Consider the following 16884-nt stretch of genomic DNA (forward strand, 5'->3'; position numbering starts at 1 on the left):
ACCTCAGGTGGAAATTTCAGAGCCATCAGCTGGTAGATGGTGTTTACTCGCTGAGTGTGGATGACACCAGGCAGGGAAGAGGAGAGGCTGTGGGCCTTCTGAGAAAGGGCCGTCAAGGCAGGTTCCCCCTCCCCCACGCTCCGGTTCCCTGGAAGACTGCGGCCTTGGGGACAACTCCCCTGGCCAGGCCAATCCAAGTAGGCTCACCTGCTGGCTGGCAGGGAGCCCAGCTCTCGCTACCGTGTGTGTGTGTGTGTGTGTGTGTGTGTGTGTGTGTGTGTGTGTGTGTGTGTTGTGGGGTGCACTGGGGGTGCAGCTCTGTTTTTCAAGGCCTTGGCTCTTTATGCACTGCAGGGATGTGTTGGAAGATGATGTGAGAACCGATGGTCAGGGAACACTCGGCGTTTCTCCCCAGCTCCTCCCCTCCTAGGGAGGGACCACCCCCAGGAACTGGATTCTTGAGTCCTGAATGGTTGGAGCCTCAAGGCTTTGTTTTCTGCCCTCCAGACTCCTAATTGCCTTTTCTCAGGCTTCCCACCAGCGATGGGGCTCAAGGAGGGGCTTGGAGTTATTCATCATCGTCACCATCATCGTCATCACCCACCTCCAGTCTTCCAGCCTCCATCCATCCATTCAACAAGTATTGCAACAAGAGCCACTAAAATCCAGCGAGTATGTGCCAGGCACAGAGAGAACGCAGGCTCAGACCCTGCCCTCCGGGGGCAGCAGCAAGGAAGCTGACTTGCGATGCTCAGGGGGACATTCCGAGGGCCCAAGGGTGAGGGCACAGCGTGCTGGGGAAGCCGGGAAGGGCTCCTGGAGAAGCAGCATTTAAACTGGGCCTTGGGGACAGCTGAGATTTGGCCTTGGTGGTTGGAGCAAGGATTGGTAATAGGAACATGAGTGTGGGGCCTTGTCGGGACCGGGGAGCAGCTGCCCTGCAGGACAATCTGTCCTCCCCGACCCTCCCTGTCTTGAGCCCTTCCCGGCAGAGGGGGAAGAGGAGCTGGATGACTGGGTCACAGCAGGCTGCTGGGAATGGTCTTTCTCCCGCGGGGTCTGTATTTAAGAAGAGATCCCTGGCTGTGTGAGCTCGGGGACTGGGGGTCAGTTTTTGGTCCACACGAAGCTTTGAGGCATGAGGTGATGAGAGACTGAACCAGAGTAGGGTCAGCAGAGAGAAGGGGTGTCTCTGGACCCCCAGCCAGGCCCCGTCTCCTGTGTGGTGGCACAGGAAATGCTGAGGTGTCTCTGACCTTGGGGAGCAGAGAAGTTTTTCGGGGGGCCCTCTTTGCTGCTGGCCTCCCAGCTCCTTCCCATGCCAGGCCTGTCCTCCAGGCCCTTCGCCCCCTCACTGTTGGTCTTTTCCCAGAGCCTCCTGTGTGACTTAACCGAAGGCATAAAGGCTGCTGGTGGAAGGCTGCTGCTCGGGGTGAGCTGAGGACGTGTGGTCAGAGAGCCACATTTCCCCGCACGCCTGTGGGTGGGCCTTCAGGGCCTCGTCACGAGCAGTGATGGCAGACGGGATGGAATGGGGTGGGGGGGGGGCAAAGAGGTGCCATTCAGTCCACTGGCTGGACCTGGAATCCGCATGAATCATACAGATCGGCCGGCCAGCCCGTCCCCGGGGGCCCCATAGCAGTTGTCGCCAGCCTCTCCCCTCCACCCACTGAGCTTTCTTGCTGGAAACCTGGCCAGAGACTCAGGCACAGAAAAAAAATGCTGTGGTGCTGATTCTGCTTGGTATTCAGACTTAACTAGGTGGACGTGTATTGAGCACCGCTTACGGGGTAGGCACTGAAGGTCCGTCGGAAATGGGCCCTGTCCCCGGGGATCTGCAGTCCCGTGGCCCTGGCACCAGCAGCCCCCATAAATGCGGATGGAAGCGGCCTGGAGGGGAGCTAGGGCTCTGCGGGATGGCGTGGGGTCTCCGGTGCCGCCAGCAATTTAAAAAGCAGTGGTGAGCCACTCCCTGCCCCGAAGCTCTGAGTTCCCCTCAGGAGGATGTGGCTGGGGCTGGCGTAGGTCCAGGCTCACTTCTTCACTGCCTACCCTGAGCTCGACATCCAGGACCCCTGCTGCCTGGCCCCACCCGTCTTCCGAGCAAGCTCGCCTTCCGCTCTGATCTCCAGGCTCCCTTGTCCCAGCAGCAGCAGGCCCCTTGCCCTTCCCCTGTGGCCCACGCCCTCTGCCCCCCTCCATTCCTGCCTCGTGCTGTTTCCTCCCAAAGGCTGGTGCTGCCTCTCCCTCCCCAGGTCCTGGTTCTGCAGGCCTGGAATCTGAGTCGACTTCGGGCAGACACCACACCGGCTTTTCCTTGGCTCCTTCGTCTCTCCGTTGGTCAGTCGGGGATTGTTCTGCCTCCTGCTCTGCTGCTGTTCCTCGTCTGACTCAGACACTCACTGGACTGCGAGTTACGGCAGGAAGATGAAGCCAAACTCGGGTCAGGCTCTCAGCTCAACCACTAACCGTCCATGACCTTGGGTAGACGACCTGACACGTCTGAGCCTCAGTTCTAGTGTCTGTAGGATGGAGAAAACACCACCTGCCGATGGGGTGGCTGGTGCCTGGCGAGCGTCAGGTGCTCCATGAGTGTGGTTCCTCCTCCCGTTCAGCCTCGCGGCCCCTGTGGTCCTAGCGCTGTGCTTGCGCAGGTGATATGCTCAGTACCTGTTTGATGAACAGAATGAGTGACTTGAGCACAGAAATAAACCCGAGCATATACGTTAACAAATTTCCTACAAGGACGCCGAGAGAACACAGTGGAGAAAGGGTGGTCTCTTCAATAAATGGTGTTGGGGAAACCGGATATCCGCACGCAGAAGAAGGAAGTTGGAAACTTACCTTACAGCACACACAGAAATCAACTCAAAATTGATTGAAGACTTATATATAAGACCTGAGCTGTAAGTCTTCTAGAAGAAAACATAGGGGAAAAGCTCCTCCACGTTGGCCTTGGCAATGATTTTTTGGATATGACACCAAAAGCTCAGGCAACAAAAACAAAAATAAATAAGTGGGGCTACGTCAAACTGAAAGTTCCGCACAGCAGAGGAAGCCGTCAACAGAAAGAAAAGGCGACCTATGCGTTGGGAGAACATATGTTCATACCATATATCCAGTAAGGACTTGATATCCAAAATATGAAAGAAACTCATACAGCCCAGTAATAAAAGCCAAACAATAACAAAAAACAACTGGATTAAAAAGTGGGCAAAGGGTCTGACCAGACATTGTTCCTAATGGCCAACAGGTGCATGAAAATGTGTGTCCGCTTTGCTCACTGTTCACTGGGGTGGGCTTCCAGAAATAGATGAAATTAATAGAAGTCTTAAAGGCCCTTGATGCAGACACGTGTGCACGCTGACAAGGACCAGAAGTGCACGCGGGGGAGCCAGTGCTCGGGCCACCGGGGGTGCGAGGCTCTGCATGGAGGCTTGAGTGCAGATTTGGAATTGCAAGCCCTTCCCTGGATTCTTAATAGACGACGAAGCAGAGTTCCATAGATTTTTTTTTTAATTGACGTATACCTGATTCACAATAAAATAGGTAAACAACAGATTCCTAGATTTTTATTTTAATGCACAACCGAAGGCTGCTTACGAACATCCCGCTGTATTAAACAAGGATTGTCAAACCGTATTTGGTATTTGCTAACCCAAACTAATACATCCCTAGAAGTTTATCGAGGCCTTACCATTTATGAAGATGGCTGATGGCTTTGCAGTTTGGGGCAAAGCTCCTACTGGGTGCACGTGTGTAAGTAGCTGGAAACCCCAAATTCTCAGTAAGCACGCTTTGCCCTCAGGGTCCTCCCAAGCCGGCTCCAGGGTCCAGATGCTGCTGTTCCTGCTTGTTGGTTGTAAGTTGCTGAGGGTTTAGCTCCGTCAGCACTGATTTAGTTTGTTGTGGATTGTTTAGTGAAGCACCAGCGAGTAGTCCTTATTTGCACATTCGAAACCTGTAATTTTTCATTACCCGTTGCATCTTATTAAAGTGTCATCTGTGGACCTCCTGTGTTGGAATGTTTTAGGTGCTTGTTAAAATACAGGCTTCTGGGCTCTCAGCCAGAGTGGGCCCCAGAATAAGCATCTCTGTGCAGTGAGGCCCTTTGAACGTGTCTTTAATGTGTTTGCATGGTGGTTCAAGAAGGAACCTTCTAGAACCTTACTGCTGAGACACCCGCACCTGTAATTCCCCGGTTCTGCTTATACAGAGACGCTGCACTTGGGTTTACTCTACTTAGGCATCTTGCAAGATGAAGTGTGGTTTTGTCACATAAAATTGTGCACGGGCTCTTCCAGGATGCAAGTGGTAGGTGCTTCGCTGTGCCTCTGGTTCTCGGTTATCCCGGCGTTGTTTCCCCCTGAAGCATGGGCATGGGGAGGGAGGGGCCTCCAGGGCAGCCGAGATCAAGGAGCTCCCCGACCCCAAGGAACAAACTAGGTCCTGACGGGCGGCAACACCTGCCGGAGAAACTCTTTTAAAGAAGGAATGTGGGGACCGAGACAAGGCGGGGCCCTGGGTGACCCTCCACGGACCATGGGGAGCAGCAGCTAAGCCCGGGAGTCCAGGATGTGGCTGGAGGCCGCACTGGAAAGTGGCGGGAGGACGTCAGGACCCCGCCCCCACCCAGGCCTCGAGGACAGCTTCTTCCCCAGCCCTGCCCCATGCTGGGGGAGGGGCGGTCCCAGGGCCCCGGGGGCCCTGTACCCGCCGCGCTCAGCTCTGACTGGAGCGCACTGTGCCCGGGCTGAGCCCTCCCAGTGACGGGCCTGTTGTCCAGGACGGGCCCGCGGCTGGCCCAGGCCTGTGCCCATGTATTGTGCGCAGCAGCAGCTCAGACAAAGCTGCTGTGTGTGGGAGCCGGCGGCGGCGGGGGCCCGGCCCCCCGCAGAGCCCTGTTTACCAGGCACTGGATGCCCAGGGGGTGGGGTGGCGGGGTCTTCGCAGGGAGACGGGCTTTGCAGAGGGGCCTCTGAGGAGAGAGGCGTGGAGTCGTGAGTACCGCCGCAGGCCTTCCCGGAGGCAGCGGGATCGAGGGCTCCCTGTGAGCTCAGGGCCGTCAGGGGCCGGCCGCTCCACCTCCCAGGGCTCCCAGGCCTGCTCAGACGCACCGTCTGGTCGTCCACAGAGGCTCTCTGGCTAGCCCTGGCCCCCGTCAGTCGGTCATGCCTGGGTACCTGTGATGTGGCCTGAGCGCCTCAGACAAGACTCACGGGGACCTTCCTGATCAGAGGACAGAAAATCGCCCCCTGCCCTCACCGGGAGCCTCTTAAGGGGTGGGGCCCTTTCTCTGTGCCCCAAACATGGGGGTCTGGTACAGGGCAGCCACACAGAAGGTGTGTGTGGGCTGAGAAGGGGTTTTCGAGCCTTTGCAGCGGGCCCACTCCTGAGCCAGCCTGTGGCTCCACCTCAAGGAGCCGCAGAAGGAGGGTGTGTGGCCTTCCCCCCCCCCCCCCCCCCCCCCGCCCCGGGCTGCCGCCTCAGGGAAGACAGGAAGACAGCCGTCACCCAGGGAGGAGGGTGTGGCGGAGGCCGGTCAGAGCCCCTCGTGTGGCCAGACCTGCCGGGTGGCTGGCAGGCAGGCTGGCTCCCTCCCTCGTCCCGGCAGCCCTGTTCTCCGTCCTGTGCTAAAAGGACCCTGTGTCCACGGCCCTTCGCTCTGACTGGAGCGCGCTGGGTCCTGTCTTGGGCTGGCTGAGCACTGTTCCTGGCTTAGCTCGCCCGAGGACTGACCACAGCTTGTGCTTTGGTCCCGAACAGTGTGATCCTGGGCCTGCCCGGGTTTCCGCGGGGGGACGTGACTAGTCAGACTGGTCTCGGCCCCTTTGAAATAGTGCCACACCCCTTCTACCACCCCAGGCCCTGACTGGCGTGTACTGGGGAGGAGGGGGAGTCTTGGGTGGGCGGGTGCGGCTTGAGGGAGCGCTCGGGCTGTGCTGGTTCCTCCTCAGACAGGCGTCAGCCTCGTTTTCGGTGTTATTTACAGGCTTCAGCATTTTATCGTGACTCCCACAGAAGGGAAGTCTCTGCTCAAGGTCACCTGGCCCCCACCAAAGCCTCTTGCTGCCCAGCCTGCTGGCTCTTCTGCCACGCCACACTCCCTTGAAAGCCGGTGGCTGCCCTGGATCCAGATTCAAACGCCTGCTGGATGCTGTGAGCAATTGTGCAAATCTTCCAGGCGCAGCGTGAGTGATTCTGACAGGCCGCGTGCGCAGGGGTTGGCACGTGGGCCGCGACACGCACAGGGAGTCCTGCGCCACAGTCATCGGCGACAGCCCCGCGTGCCCAGGCCCAGCACCCCCAGCGGCCCGAGATCTGGGTCTTACCTCCCGGGCTCTCCTGGGGGAAGACAGGCCGGCCCACGAGGAGAGATGGCACGGTGTGCTCAGGTGCGTTAGGTTCTGGAGCCAAACACACAGACTCATTCCAGCCACGTGGATCTGAGAAAGCCTTTGGAGTTGGGGTTTTGAAAGGAGGACGCGGGGAAGGCACGCCTGAGGGGTGGGTGCCGTGTGTGTGTGCGCACGCACGCTTGTCTGCGAGTGTGTCCCTTCTCAGTAGATTCTGTGACCCCAGGTGACACGTGACTGGTCCATCTGCTGATGGACACAAGGGCTAATGAGGGAAAGAAACAGAATCCAATCCACGAAGGACTCTGAGTGTTTTGCTGGGAGCTACGCCCTTTTTCTCTTTGTGGGGACGTTGAAGGTGTTCGAGCAGAAGGTACAGTGAGAGGTGTTTTGATTTTATTTGGAGGAAATCCCTGAGGATGAAATAAAGGGTTTTGAGGAGGAAGAGGAACTAAAGTTTATACACACTTACAGGTCCTTAGCTTACCTTGTGCCGTTTAGTCCTCCCAAGAACCGAGAAAGCGGAGTAGTAACCGTGGTTACCAGATCAGGATCCACGGCTCTGAGGGGTTAAGGAAGTTGCCCGGGAATTGTTGGGACTGAGTTACCGCAGGTCTGTTTGCCTCCAAGCCTGTGCATTCTAAAGACATTTTCTCCCTCCAGCTCTACAAAGCAGGACAGAGTGCTGTCCTGGTGCAGGTGGCCCCGGGGACTGGTGGCTGGGGATGGGCAGGAACCCAGAGGCGGCCTGGAGGAGAGGGGCAGGTCGGCCACGGTAGCCTCTGGCCTGCAGATCGTGGAGCTGGGCGTGACACCGCCTCTCACTCTTGAAGTACTTTTCTCTTTCATACGTCATTTGTCCTCTCTCCACTCTTGCTCTGGCAACGAAGGGATGTGTCTAGTCCCAGCTCGGCCCCAGTCTGCTGTGTGACCTTGAGCACTTGCCCTCACTGGGCCTCAGTGCTTCCACCCATGAAAGGAAGAGCAGTGTGTGTGCATGTCCAAGTAAGTTCGTGTGTGTGCGTGTGTATCAGCTCGTGCCTGTGTGTGTTCTTTCTCGCAAACTTGATGTGCAGAGCAGGACCAGATCAACTCTAGGCCATCCCTCACCACGTCCCCTCGCCGTGGGGTGGGTGCTGCTGGCAGCCTCACTCCCGTTTTACAGAAGGTTAGGTGGAGTCTTGTGAGGAGGTCCTGGGTAAGCAGGGACAAAGCCACAGTGCTCCTTTTCATTGCCAACATGCCCGATTTTGAAATCCCCGCTAGATGGCCACCATCCTGCTGCGTGGATCCTGTATGTGAATGGGGCCCTCGGAAGCTGTGGCTGAACACGGGGGTTTGTGGCTGAATCTCGGGTGCGTGCGTCACCCCAGGAAACACACTGTTGCGGAGGACGAGACTTTCAGATCCCTTCAGTCAGTGTTTCTTGAGCACCTACCATATGCCAGGCCCTGCGCCAAGAGCTGGGGGCACAGAGGTGAACCTGGCGCAGCTCCTGCCCTCCAGGGACCCGCAGGCGGTGCTGAGGCTCCCAGACGTGTTCTGGCTGCGAGTCCCGGTAAGAAAATCATTTCACGTTGTGGCTAAGCACACACATGCACACACACATATGTATATACAGAACCAAATCCAAAGTCATGCCATGCACTCTGGTATTTTCTAGTCTTTTCTTTCTTTTTTCTTCTTTTCTGTGTGTGTGTGTGCATGTGTGTGTGCTGGTAGCAATCTACTGTGGGATTCCATAACCTGCTAGGAGGCGTTGACCCTCTAGGGGGAGAAACACAGCTGAGTGTCAAACAGAATGCATGTATTGTATTGCATCTAAATTATGTGCCGTGGGAAAAAGAGAGCAAGGAGTGGGTTCTTTTGATTGAGAAGATCGGGGAAGCCCCAGTTCAAGTGGCACTTGAGCTGCTGAGCTGCATCTGCATGAGTGATAGGACTGCGGGCCACAGAGAACGGGCAGAGGCAGCCAGATGGAAGCCACAGCATGAGCACAGCCCAGGGGACGCGGGAGGGCCCCGCGGAGGAGCTGAGTCGCTGCACGTGAGCAGTGCCTCTCCGGGGTTACCACGTCCCGTCCTGTTCTCAGAACAACCCCGTGAGCCGGAGCTCTGTATAGCCTCAAGTTAAGGATGAGGAAACTGAGGCTCAAGGAAGTTAGGACTCTTGCCCAGGATCCCACGGCTCCGGAGTGGTGGAGACGAGACTTGAACTCAGGCAGTTCCACTGAGACGTAAATACGAGGATTCTGGAGATCTGACCCTAAAGATACCTGGGCTGGTTCACGGGGATGCGTGACTACAACCTGAGCATTTTTAACTTCATTCTGGAAGTAAGAGGAAGAAATTACACATTTCTGAGAAGGAGGAGTGATACGATCGACGTTTACTTGGGGGACGAGCACAGTGGCATCGCTACCCCAGGGAGGGGAAGGGAGAAGACCCCAGTCCTTGTCTTACCCGAAAGACGAGAATTCAGACTGGAGACAGAGTGCTGTGTAGCAAGACTTCAAAGGTTTACTTAGCAAAGGGGAAGCGCACCTCCAAGAGCAGGAGGCGGGCTGGTCCCAGGGCGGACAGCTGTGGTCTTTCTTTGGTCCTGTCACACCCTCGCTTAGAGGTGGGCTCTTGATTGACTGATGGCTCTTGCCCCTGGAGTTCTCAGTCATGTTTGTCCCCTTTTGTGCATGTGCTTACCCATGATGCACACAGAAAAGTCCCCAGTGGGGGGGGGGGGCAAACTACAATTTTAATTATATTACAATGAGCATTGGATCACGTGTGGTTAGGTCCTTGTTGCTACCACGCCGTTGTGGCTGTTGGGTTTTAACCAGTTTTTTTTGCTGGCACTCATTTAGAGGAAGTAAAGCCCCCTTATGCTGAAGGCGGACACACCTCCATCTTCCGGACCATCCTCCTTCTCCTCCACCTTACCTGCTCAGTGCCCCCACTTGCCTAACTGCCTAACAGCATCAGCATAAGAGGCGGGCTCAAGGTGGCAAGGACCCTGTTAGAAGAAGGGAGCAGCATCTTTCTGCCAGGTCAGCAGCCTCAGAGACCATTACATCATATCTATCTCAGGAATGCTTGAGGACATTGCTCATATAGCGCATGCTGATGAGAATGAAAGGAGAATGAATCTTGGTTCCCTTTTTACTTTGGCTGCTAGGAAGCTCAGAGCTCCAGTCTGTGATACTCTTCCAGAGAGCGTTCAAGAGTTCCAGGAAGCCTTTCATGTACTCATTTTGTCTTGCCTTAGTTCTCCTACCCTCACTTTCCTATAGTCTGGATTTTATCACCTACTTAATTTTTTATTCCCGTGTAGTATATACACTTAGGTATAATGCCTTGGAGCAAACTTTAAATAAAATACAAGTAAAGCACACTGGAGCAACTGGAAAACATTTTTTTGCAGACAAGGTTGGAAGCTCCTGGAGAGTGGGGATTGCCTTACCACCTCCCAGGGGTTCTGTCCCAGGGCTGTAGTGTCAGGTGAGTGGACCGCAAACTCCAGGCTCTGGGGACGACTTCCTCTCTGCCCCAGACCCTCCCTGCTGACCCCCAGCCCCCAGCCTCCCCTCTTCACAGCCAGCTTGATCTACAGGGTCTGAGGTACCACCAGTTAGAGGAGGCTCTGTGCTGAGGGGGTTATTCACGTTCTCCTTTGTGCCCTAAGTCTCCTCTCCCTCCCCTCAAACTGGAAACCCTCTGTAGAGTGCCAAGAATCCCCCACCCCCCGAAGCACAGCAACATCACCACTGGAGGGAGGCAGGAAGGAGAAAGGGCAGCCTGGTTTGGGTGGGCTCTTTGCATGTGTTAGTAGTACTGACGGGGAACACTCCCCAGTAGTGGTGTGTTAGCATAATGGCTGTGTACTGAGAGCCCTCTGCGTGCCAAGCGTGCATTGTCTCATCTTGTTCCCACAGCGGCCGCCGGAGCCGCCGGAGCCGTAGCCTGCCTGTCATGCACACACCCCCCCGTGCAGCTGGAAGGCCTGGGTTTGCGCCCCTGCTCTGCCTCTTGCCCGGGGACCTTGGGCAGGTCACTTACCCCCTGGGCCTCCGTCCCCCCATCATCAGGGGAGGGCAGTGGCACCTGCCCCACGGGAGCGCTGCGTGGAAGGAGCGCACTATCCTGTGACATGCTCAGATCTACCGTGCCTGCCACATGGCAGGTCCTGCACGTTGTGTCCAATTTGAAAACGTGCAACATATTGCTTATCCACACGATGCTCAAAGAAACGGGGACTTACTGTGCTGAGTCAAAGGGCTTCCCAGGGGCTGCGTGTGCTGAGCATGTAGGTGTGCCAGGTGGTGTCCAAGCATTTTACATGCATTTTCTGCCTTAATCCTCACCTCAGACCCATGAGGAAACAGTGCTGTCTTGCAAACCCCCCACTTGACCTGCAAACAGGGCCCAGAGTCCTATTTGTGGTAGCAGAGTCCTCTGATCCTGGCAGAATGCTAACACGGAAGGGAGGGACCCCTGTGTGATTCTCCAGACAGGACAGGGAGGAATGCACTGGAGCTGGGCAGCAGAGGTGCGGTGACTTGTGTCAGCAGAGGGGAGCCCTGCGGGGAGCCCTCGGGGAGTGCTGGGCAAGCCATGGGATTGTGCTGGGGCGCATGTTAGGTCTTGGTGTTGTGCGAAGTTGTTGCCCCTGGCTGGGCTTCCCCACGCTGGGAGTTCTGGAGTGGTCAGTGTCTGAGAATAGCACCTAGGTCAGAAGCACAGGAGGGTCGTTGGAAAGGCTCCACACGTGGCCGCCATGGACAGTTGTGTGAGTTGTGCCCTGCACAAGGGCACCTGGCAGGGGAGCAGCCCGTGTTCCACTCGTCGAGCTGTGGGCTCTGGCCTGGAGCTGCATCTGCCCAGAGGAAGAGGCACCCTTGAGTGTGTTCCCTGCGGGCTGCGGTGGCCCTGACCCCATGGAAAGGGTCGGAGAGAGACTGTACCTGCAGCAGTGAGTCTGCAGGGGCCAGATGCTGCTAATCAGCTGGCATTCAGGGAACCACAGCTGTGATTTTCCTAGTGACCAGGAAGATTTGAAGCAAAGAACCCAGCCTGGGACCAGGCCTGGGATGGAGTGATGTGTGTGGAAGGACTGAGCGTTCTCCATACGCATCAGGCCCAGCAACTTCAGGGCCGTGTAACGTGTTTGTGAGGTGGACGCGGGTTGGGGGGACTGGCGGCCAGCAGAAGGGTCAGCCGTAGGAGCAGCCTCTTGGGGATCAGATCAGGAAGGTGGGGATGGGACTGAAGATGGTGTCACTGAGAACCCTGACCCTGTGACTGTGCCCCCAACTCACCGTGGAGTCAGGGAGGCTGGGGTCTTGAGGCAGCCGTGCGTGTGCGTGTGTGCGTGAGTGTGCGTGCATGCGTGTGTGTGCGTGTGTGCATGCATGCGTGCATGTGAGTGAGTGCGCGCGTGTGTGTGCGTGTGTGTGTGCGCGCGCGCGCGTGTGTGTGAAAAGAATCCCGTAGGGCGGTGGGAGGCGCCCGTCAGAGGCGCCCCGCCCTGCCGGGGGCGTTCGCTCATCACCCGCCAGGCACTGGGCCACGTGTTTTGCATGCGTCCCCTCATTTTCATCCCCACCCCTCTTCCTCACCGTTTCTGGGGTGATGACAGCATTCAGTGGAATTAAGGAATAAAGGAGGGTGGCGGCACATCTCCTTTCAAGTCTTCCTGGTGTTGCTGGACCAGGAAGGTGCCCTGTGGGGGGCTGTGCAGCAACGGGCTGTGTGCACTGAGTGTCGCTCCCTCCCCCGTGGTCTCGCTGTTCCCCCCTCCCCCGAGCTGCGCGGCTTTCCCGCAACCACACAGCAGCAGAGGCAGCTGCATCTGGCTGAGAGAGGAGAGACCCTGGAAGGGAGAGCAAGATCGGTTCCTTTGCCCTTGGGCGCGGGCAGGGGTGGGGCTGTTGGCCGCTCCGCCTCCTCCTGCGCGCTAGGCGCTTGGCTGTGGGGGCGGAGCCTCTGAGACCGACCGCACGGAGGCAGGTCATGGGCGACGGGCCAAAGACCGAGACATCTGCCGCCCCAACCTTTCTGCGTCATCCCTGTCCGTTGGGATGATTTGGGCTGCAGGTGACAAAGGCAGTGAATCAAGAATGACGTCAGCATATTTATGGTCTGTTGAGCCAGAGGCCCGGAGGGAGGAGGTCTTGGGCTGGTTTTGTGGCTCAGCAGCGTCGTTAAGAACCCAAGAATTTTCTGTCCTGCTGGTCTGCCTGTTCATCATGTTAGCTTTTGATCGTGGGCTCATCACCTCATGGGCGCAGTATGGCTGCCACAGCTCCAGGCTTTACATTCTCAAATGCAGACAAAGGCTGGAAGCAGTGCATCAGCCAGTTTCTCAAGAAAGAGCCTTTCTTATGTCTCCCTCCTTTTATTAATGAGAGAAAAACTTTCCCAGGAGTCTCCCACAGAACTGGGTCACAGGGTTCTCCTAAGTGTGGGGGATGCTGGGACAGTGAGTGTCCCTCCTGCAGTGGCGGTGGGTGAAAATGGGTGGGAATGGCTGCCGTGTAGCCAGTCAGGAGCATCTGCCACACCTCCCTTTCCCACTGCTCCCAGGGAACACCCAGATGGGAGAGTCACATGACAGTTCTAAAGCTGTCACTTCACTCCCTCCTCACTCCCCCTCCAAAAGCCAGTCACTTTCCCAACAATTGGCCATTGGCTATGTGTGCAGGACACTCTGAGGGAGACCAAGAGGATGGAAACTGCCCAGAGAAGTAGGCATGGTTATTCTCCATTTTTACAGAATGCAAGTTCCAAAAAGCTAATGAACTGGTCCAAAGTATCTATGATACGTACCTAGTAAGTGGTGGTACTGGGATTTAAGCCCAGGCCTGTCTGCTTTTAGAGTTCGTATTCTTTCTAACCTTCAAAGGTGGCACGTGGGCCCAGCTTACAGCCTTCTCAAGTCCTCTCTTTCCACGTAAAGAGGAACCGATCAGACCTTGAAGTGTCCACCACGTGTCCATTGGGAGCTGCAGCCCAGACATGCTGCAAGCGCTCAGGAAGGCTGAGTCCCCGGGGGGCCAGGTGGTCAGAGACTCCTTTGAGTCAGTCCATCAGCCTCTGGACACCAGCAGCCACACCATAGAGTCCTGACACGCCTGTGCAAGGAGAGACCCTTCTCTTGAGCTGCCAGGGGTGAGATGCTTCCATCTGCCAGTGTAGACCCTAGTCCGTGCAGACTGGCTGCTGGAGTGGCTCAGGGCAGCTGTCCAAGGACGGCCACACGCTGGCCCTCTGGATCTCTGTTGGTTGCTAGAAACAGATTCTCTCTGTTGACCGTTACTAGTGGGAGGCAGGAGAGTGACCAGCAGGCAGACCTCCCAGGCTCCCAGGGCAACCACTCAGCCAGGCGTCAGGAGCCCGGGTGCTGTTTCACAGCTACCCGTGTGCAGGATCCCCCAGTTATCCTGTCTGCTCGAGCCTGGCCTCTGTGATGGTGACGAGGGCTCTCTCTGCCTCCTGCCTCTGTGGCCACTTCATCAAGAAGGGACTTTGGGAAGGAGTGGGGGCCCACCCCCCCCGCCCCCACGTTGCAAAACCCCAGTGGTGCTGTTCACAAGCTGCCATGGCCTTTGTGGCCTTGTGTGGTGGCCCTGACAACTTGGCTGTGCACAGAAGATGCAGAGTTGATTTTCTCTGAAGCTGATCTGATCTCATTCAGGAGCCCCGCCTTGAACGGTCACGGTGATAAAACACATCCAGCCCCATCCAGTGGAGTCAGTCTGATTCCGTAATTTAAACAGTCTTGCCATGTAAAGGCCCGGCCTCTTTGGACTAATTTGGTCTTGCTTGAATGACCCCGAAGGCTCACCTTTTAAAGTTCTTCCCCCTCTTCTGGCTCTTTTTCAAAATGGCATCTGAGGATGCAGGCAGCTGCGGCTCACATGCCCTCAGGTGTCGCAGGAGGGGGCCTCGGCTCCACGCTGATCCTTGGACATGTCGTGGCTGACGTCCACTGAGGCGTGGCTGGTCTGTCCCTTCCCAGGGCATTCTTTGGGCATTTGCCACTGAGGTCTGCAGCAGACAAGCTCATGTCCCTTCTTCCTTGGCCCTGATGGGGTCCATCCACGGGGCCTTCGTCTCTGTCCATCTTGCCCCTGGCCTGTCTTCCGCACAGCCTCTGCTGCAGTTGGCTTTCCTCTCACCGTGGTAGCCTCGTGCCACAGTGGCTTTTAGGTCTTCCACGCCCTCCCTCTGGGACGTGCAGGGCCTGACGGCTGGGTTTTCTCCACCAGTCGGGAGCTGAAGGAGGCTGGCGGGCACGCCTGGGCCCCTCTCTCTGGCCACCCTCTTAGCCATCCTAATTCTGTGAGGCCGCCTCGTGCATGGCCCAGGGCCATCCTGAGTGGTGTTCTCCCTTCTTCTGGAATCCCAGTCAAGGAGGTGGAGAGAAACCCTGCTGCGCTCCGCCCTCGGTACCACCCACAACCTCCCTGTGCACATTGCCGTGGAGACTGGCTCAGAGCGTGGAGATCAGGGCACGCTTCTGAACCAGCACTTCCCTTTCTCAGTCTTCCCGTCTGCCAGGAGCGGGCTTCCCTCACATCGGGTCTGAGCAGGACTCCTGGTGCCCAGTCTGCCAGGAGACCCTCTTCGCTTGCTCTCAGGGGGAGATGGCGTCAGGAAACCTCTAAGTCTTAAGACTGCTGCGAGGCTGCACACCCACATTTGACGTCAGAGCCTGAGTCGTTCAGATTCCTGCTCTAGCAGGCCTCACCTCTCTGGGTGGACGAGCACTGTTAAGAGGAAGAGAGGGAACGTCACAGTTGGTAAGTGCTTGCACTTCCACTCCCCTGGCACCCAGTTAGAAGCGTGCACTCCCAGGCCCCGGCCCCCAGCTTCCTGAGTCAGGAGCTCTGGGAGTGAGGCCCAGCGACCTGTGTTTAACAAGGCCACGGGTGATTCTGACGCAAGCTCGGGTTCCAGGAGCACTGAGCTGGGGCAGCGTTTCTCAGCTCTGACGTGCCTGCGCGTCGCCTGGGGTCTCGTCCACCTGCAGAGGCCGCTCCAGCCCGCGGGCGCCTGAGATGCTGCATTTCTAACCAGCTCCCAGATGCCAGTGCTGCTGGCCATGGACAGTGCGCTGGACAACAGGAATCACCTGGGAGCTGGGATCAGATGCAGCTTCCCCGGGCCCCTCCCAGAGAGTGGGACCCTGCAGGCGAAGTGGGGCCCAGGAACCTGCATTTCCACAAACATCCCAGGTGAAGCTGAGACCGGGAGCCTGGGGCTCACACTCTGAGGATCCCTTCTCCGGAGTTCAAGCTTGTGGACATCCATCCCAGCCTCATTTTCAAAGGTTTTCCTCCTCCACTCCCCTTCTCCACTGGCCCTGAACCACCCATCTGATCTCCTGCCAAACTGTGGGTTAAGGGGTACGAGTGGGAGGCCATCTCTGAGCCAGTGGGGCCCTCGGTTCCTCAAAATAGGTCAGGAGTCTGGCACAGACTGGGCTCAGTGGCTGCAAATAGAAACCATCTGTTGGGCCTATGCTTTGAGTTCCACCGCCCCCTCCCTCCCTGGGCAGAGCAGCCCAGAACTCAGAACCCCGGCGGAGGGTGGGTGCTTCCCTGGGTGGGGCTGCCCACCCCAGACCGTCCCACCAGGTCTGCCTGCAGAGGAGAGGTGGCAGCACCGTGTCCGATCCCCCAGCCCCTCCCATCACCTCACCTACCCCTGCGTCCACGGGAGGCTTGCTGTGTGGACCGGTCATTGGGTGACCTTGCTGTGTGACCTTGGACAAGTCACTTCCTCTTTCTGGGCCTCAGTCTGTGAAATGAGAGGCTGGATTTGAGTGGACTCAAGGGTCCTCTCCTGCTCTGGCAGGCAGTGGTTCCGTGAAAGCCTCTTTGTGTCAGGACCACGTGTAAGAAACATTGGGCCCCCTGCCCGGGTCGGGTCTTACACGCGGGATCTGGTCCTGCAGACCCCCCCCCAAGGGGGTGGGCAGGGTTTGTGATCTGGGAGCACTAGGGGGCTTTTGGAGGCTTTGAGGGGCAGTGGCGGGGTCCCTCTTGAGTCCTCCTGTCCTTCTATTCCTTCGCTCACTCACATATTTAGTAAACATCCAGCAATGTTGAGTTAAGCCCTGGGAAGATGGAGAGGCGTGAGGCACGGTCACTGCCCTCCCCGACGTCCCACGTGGCTGGGGGCAAACGTGTAAAGTAGGAGACCCTGGTGTCAGGTCTGAGTTCAGACCCCAGCTCCTCCACTTCAGTGGCCTTGGACAAGCCCAGCTGCACGTGTAAATGAGGATAACAGTTGTATCTGTTCCTCGGGGTTATTGTAAGTGTTACAGGAGGCAGTGAATGTAAGATGCTTGGCTCCCAGTAAGTGCTTACATGTAAGCGATGGTTATTAGTGTGATGAGCATAGGACAGAGTGGGGACTCCAGATCTGGGGGCTGCGCGGCTCAGGGGCCACCTCACGGGGCTGGGAAGCTCCCTGCACAGCTTGGAGCAGAGGAGGCTGGCAGCCTTCTCCGCACGTGTCCAGTCCTG

General features: G+C 57.2%; 1 protein-coding gene across 6 annotated transcripts in view; it reads left to right on the top strand.

The window, feature by feature from the left end:
• The window catches only part of CORO2B (coronin 2B), a 100362-nt gene that overhangs the window by 24649 nt on the left and 58829 nt on the right, over positions 1-16884 (top strand). Inside the window, exon 1 of one of the 6 annotated variants that reach the window (XM_014552253.2) lies at positions 6224-6395. The exons of 3 other annotated variants lie outside the window; for them this stretch is intronic. In XM_014552253.2, coding sequence (XP_014407739.1) covers positions 6378-6395 — 18 coding nt within the window. In that variant the 5' untranslated portion in view covers positions 6224-6377. Of the gene's footprint in view, positions 1-6223; positions 6396-14832; positions 15154-15471; positions 15684-16884 lie in introns of those variants that run through there. 2 more of the 6 variants (XM_014552255.2, XM_032469139.1) reach the window with 2 other exon arrangements.

The sequence above is a fragment of the Camelus ferus genome, chromosome 27 (genome assembly GCF_009834535.1).
Source record: "Camelus ferus isolate YT-003-E chromosome 27, BCGSAC_Cfer_1.0, whole genome shotgun sequence".
NCBI lineage: Eukaryota > Metazoa > Chordata > Mammalia > Artiodactyla > Camelidae > Camelus > Camelus ferus.